The sequence below is a fragment of the Parambassis ranga genome, chromosome 3, assembly GCF_900634625.1.
Source record: "Parambassis ranga chromosome 3, fParRan2.1, whole genome shotgun sequence".
NCBI classification, from domain to species: domain Eukaryota; kingdom Metazoa; phylum Chordata; class Actinopteri; family Ambassidae; genus Parambassis; species Parambassis ranga.
This window is the reverse complement of record NC_041024.1, coordinates 26,281,416-26,286,537: the sequence shown is the minus strand read 5'-3', so window position 1 is coordinate 26,286,537 and position 5,122 is coordinate 26,281,416. Positions and strand designations below refer to the sequence as shown.

The window sequence follows — 5,122 nt, the reverse complement described above, 5'->3', positions numbered from 1 at the left end:
ACATAGGGGCGGTTGTTAAACCTTTGTACTTGTGTCTATTTTCTATAAAGTAAAGATCAGACTGCAGGGAAGAGCCATGGAGGTGTAGCTGACAGTGGAACTGTGGGAGTAGGCTAAAGTAAGATTATATATACACTACTCCATATTAAGTTGTTATTTCTTTCATTTCCACAATTCCATGATTATCCTGAGAATTATCCTGTAATTCATCAATAATTGTTTTCTCCTTAACTCCTTAATTTCACATGCCCTTGAAGTTCAATTCCAGTGTGAAATTTCCACTTGAATTGCGGCAACAGGAGATGTTTTATACGCTCCACAACATAATCTTAACACCTGGGCCTGGACTACATCCAGTTTCTGTAACTGAGTTTTAGCAGCAGATCCATAAACAAACATTTGTGGTCTAATATAGCCCATATCAATGCAATATTAATGCCCTCTGTATGAAGTAGTTTTAACAGGACCCAAATGCAGACACACACACATTTAATTGTGTGTGTCTGTGTCTAATTGACACATTTAATATTAAAAGACAAAGTCCAACTCAAATCAAAGTCCAAAAGGTACAAACAAAATACAAAATAAACAGCAACATTGAGAAACTAAGCAAATAACATACAGACACACAGTAACAGTATATTCCTTGTCTTCAGGTGTGCTGTGGCTAAGAATGAGCGCATCTCCGAAGATATCTGTAACACTATTCAGGCTTATGCATAATAAATGCAGTGAGAAATAGTAGGTCAAACCACATACCGAGGAATTTTAATGTGTTTTTCTTGCTCTATTGTTTGTCCATACGATTTTATATACCATATTTTTCTTTCTAGTAAATATTACTACTTTTACAAACAAATACCTGCCAATATCCCTTTGTACATGATCAAACATACCATTAATCATAATTGAAAAAAAAAAACTGGGCTAATCACACTTCATTATCCACCTAATACTTTCTATATGGATAGGCTCCCAAATCCACTCTGATTTGAATTAGTAAGACAACCTCTACTTTGATCCACTGGTGTTCTGTTTTCACTGCTGCCTTTAGGGGAGTGAGGTCAACACAGATCTTTGGTGCCTTGTTTTGTCTTAGGATGACTGCCATTCCTGAGCAACACTGTTGGCTCTGTGACTTTTAAGATAAAGGTTTTTAAGGAGTTTTAAAGGGTCTGGTTACAGTTGAAGCGTTCACCTATGCACAGAAAATGCTGAGTCATAGATCTAAGTTCATTTAGAGGGCTGAACAGGACTGTGAAAACACCCTGAAAGACTTTAAAGCATCCATGATTGTGTGTTTGCCTTTTAGCTGCATAATATTGCAAATAACGTGTTTTTGTGGTTTATTGTGTTTTTTTTTACTGTTTTGTTAAAACCATCAACACTGCTTTTATCTTCTGGTGAGACCATTCAAAATCTGCTTCTTAAGAACCAAATTACCTATGTTTCATTAACCTTGACAACTTGTCAGTCTGTTTTATCGAAACCCCAACAGAATCCACTATTATTTTTCCAGTCAGTACCATTTTGCAGTTAATTTGTCTTTAGCATCTTTGGCCTTGCTGATGCTTCAACGTCTTACAGGGTCCAAGTTCTGTATCATCTTCAGTGTTAATGTTACTGTAATAAAGTCTGTTATGTAGTAGCAAAAGTAATCCTATAATCCTATGTAAGCTGCTTTGTGAACAATGACCCAGTGCTCTGCAACATCTAATGTATGTTTGCTGCATGTTTGTTCCTCTCTCTCCTTCATCCTCTCTGTCCTGTGAACAAAGACTAGGCATCTTCCAAGTCTCTGCACATTACCTCTAAATAACCATTATGAACTGACAAAGACAAGGTGAAACTGACTTCTGCTCCTGCTTACTTTAATGTAAAAGATAACAATGTAAATTTAAATACAACAAAAGAGCAAACAAGATAACCATGTCTGGGGTCATGTTTTGATGCTGCAGCTAGAGCTAAATTTGTCAAAATATAATTTACTGCAGGGAACTGATAAAGACCCTCACCATACTGTTTACACCTTTATCATGTCAGATACATTATGCACTGTGCAGAAGTGCACAAGTTACAAATTATCCCACCACCACTGTGTCATCATCTGGAAACTCATAGTAGGGGACCTCCAGATTGAGCGGGGCAGGGCCTTTCCTTATCCGGCCTGAAGCATCATAGTGTGAGCCATGACAGGGACAGTAGTAACCTCCAAAGTCACCAGCATTGGCAATGGGAACACAACCAAGATGTGTGCACACTCCTAGAACAATGACCCAGCTGGGGTTGATAGCCCGGTCTTTGTCATGTTGAGGGTCTCGCAGCTCTGCAAGGTTGACAGCAGCTTCTGCTGCAATCTCTTTCTCTGTGCGATGACGTACAAACAATGGTTTACCTCGCCACTTAAAGGTCATGTTTTTGCCTTCTGGGATGTCATTTAGCTTTATTTCAATCTTGGACATTGCTAGGACGTCGGCTGAGGCACTCATGGAGGACACAAACTGAGTGACCACGGTCTTAGCAGTGTAGACTCCCACCACAGCTGTAGCACCAGTGACCAGATAGGAGAAAGTTCTCCTCGATTCACTACTTTCCTGGGATGACTTGTTGGGGTCAACCACCTCCGGGCGCCTGTAGTCAGAGAAGTCTGGCATCCTGATGTCTGTGTGGGCAAATCTGACTCCTGCACATCCTGCAAAAATAAATGGCTTCTTAGTTGGTCTGAAATGGACAAGCATGAACACTGACGACTAACAAAGGATGGATCTATGCCAGTTTTCATGTTTACTACCACAACCATAAGCATCTTCTATGCACTACTCTATTTCAACAGCAATATTCTACTCCACTAATGAAAGAAATACAGTTCCTACTGTTTGTGTGCTGCAGCTTGCTCACAAGTACCTTGTTTTACAGCATGTTGCTCAAGATTTATTGAGCTTGTCCTTTATTAGTTTAGGCCAATGGATCAAATTGAGTAAATCCCTTTCCATTATTTTGCAAATCATTGGTCTGATACCAATACTGCATACTACACCGACTCATCTCAAGCCACAACTTTCCCACCTGATGCCGAAATTAAGATAGGAAGACATTGCTAACTTTGCAAATGTTGGATCTATCCTGTATTTCACAAACAAAAATTCAAATCAGTTACTAAACCAAGTTAAACATCCACATTATATAAGTAATTGAGTGATATTGGCAAAAAACATGTTTTACCTAATGTTAGGCAACAGTGAGCTTATACAAAGTTATACAAAAGGGCAGTAAGAAAAAAAAAGGACTTCATAAATCAAACCTATTCAAACATATTCCAGAGCGTCTGCACTGGCGTTACGGGAACAGCAGTAACGCAGCAGAAATTTGACTTCACGTCGATGATAATTACGCTGCGTATGTAGTCTTTACATAGCTGTCTAGGCCAAAGAGACGCTTTAATTACGAAAGGCTTTAATTTCAGTAAGAAACTAAATACAGAAAAACTGACTTTGTCGGTTAAGCTAACGATAGTTTCAGTCACAATACGTACCACTGATGCCAACTGAAACAGCAGGCCCCGTTTTGGGGCTTTGACCGCTTAGCGACTCACGGCATAAGAAGTGTGTCTTCGGATTCAACAATATCTTCTCCCCTTTCACAACAACCCCAGGTACCAAAGACTTTAAGGGACCGGTGACTGCAAAAGCTGTAACCTGCATGAAGGGAGAAAATACCCCTGACCGAGCACCTAAAGACATCATGTTTTAACTACTGCTACAACGACCTTTACTGCCTTTCCTGCGCAGTGATATGACGTGCTTAGTGCGTACTGCGTGACGTGATCGTCATCGTCGTCGTCTTCTTCTTCTTCTTCTTCTTCTTCTTCTTCTTTTAGTTTATTGGCGGGTGGCATCTTACTCTTAGGTGCATTACCGCCACCTATACTGGAGTGTGGGCCTGAGTGGCGAGAACAAAACATGCATAACACATGATGAACTGTTTCTTCTTCATTACAATTCTCGCATAGTCCCGATGTATGTTTACCTAATAGTTTCAGTGTTTTGTTTAATCCAGTGTGTCTTAGCCTTGTAATGCATCTTTCTTCTCTTGTACTGCTGGTCTCATTTTACCTACTTCCCTTTGAATAGAGTATAAATGTCTTCCTGTTACTTCCTCATCCCACTGCTTTTGCCATTCTTTCAGAAAATATCTTTTGATTATAGATTTTGCTTCTAGTTTGCTAAATGCTGTTACCATGACATTATCCAATTGCTTCCTTTGCTAGTTTGTCTGCCCTTTCATTGCCTATTACACCCTGATGTGCTGGAACCCACATAAAAAACTGCTAAATGATCTGGAGTTCTGCTGATATCAATTGAAAATGCAGAAACTGTCACTGAAAAACCTGTTTTTCCTGTATTGGGATCTTTTGTACCGTTAATAGCAACAAATTCCTTATACTCTAATCTGTTTACTAACATAGATGCAGTTGTTAAACCGCTGTACTTGTGTGTATTTTCTAGTAAGTAAAGGTCGGACTGGACTGCAGGAAAGAGCCATGGAGATGTAACTGAGGAATAAAACTGAGATTATTTAGTCCCGTTTCCCTAGCAATATTATACTACATACTATTAAACTTTTATTTCTATCATTTCAACTCTCCCAGCATGGAAGGAGCACCTTAGTAGCCAGATGGGTTTCCTGAGAATGCCCTTGAACATATGTCCAGTAATTCATCAACAGTTGTTTTCTTCTTAATTTCAAGGGCATTGCGCCCATTTCCACTTGGATTGCAGCAACAGGAGATGTCTTATATGCTCGCTCAACAACATAATATTAATGCCTGGGCCTAAACTACATCAAATTTCTGTAATTTAGTTTTAGCAGCAGATCCATAGACAAAGCATCTGTAATCTAATATCGACCGTATCACTGCAAAATATATCTTCCTTAATGCCCTACTACTAGCCCCCCACTCACACCCAGTGAGGCACCTTTAGATTTATTAGATTTAAAATTCCTTTACATTTAGCACATTAAAATATGTTAATTCCAGGTCAAAGTGCTATCAAACTACATACCAAGAAATTTGAATGTTTTTTTCTTGCTCTATTGTTTGTCCATACAATTTTATATCTGT

General features: G+C 39.1%; 1 protein-coding gene across 1 annotated transcript; it reads right to left on the bottom strand.

Annotated features, from left to right (window-relative positions):
- Positions 1-1,850: 1,850 nt before the first annotated feature.
- On the bottom strand, positions 1,851-3,806 carry uqcrfs1 (ubiquinol-cytochrome c reductase, Rieske iron-sulfur polypeptide 1). Its single transcript, XM_028401352.1, has 2 exons — positions 3,533-3,806; positions 1,851-2,692 (listed from the first exon to the last, which is right to left on the bottom strand). The coding sequence occupies exons 1-2, from the start codon at positions 3,741-3,743 to the stop codon at positions 2,082-2,084; spliced, it is 822 nt and encodes a 273-aa protein (XP_028257153.1). The 5' UTR covers positions 3,744-3,806; the 3' UTR covers positions 1,851-2,081.
- Positions 3,807-5,122: the final 1,316 nt, after the last annotated feature.

Coding starts and splice junctions, on each gene's coding strand:
- uqcrfs1 (XM_028401352.1), bottom strand. CDS start 3,743: ATGATGTCTTTAGGTGCTCGGTCAGGGGTATTTTCTCCCTTCATGCAG. Junction 2,693..3,532: donor TGTTTCAGTTGGCATCAGTG/GTACGTATTGTG, acceptor TTATTTTTGCAG/GATGTGCAGGAGTCAGATTT.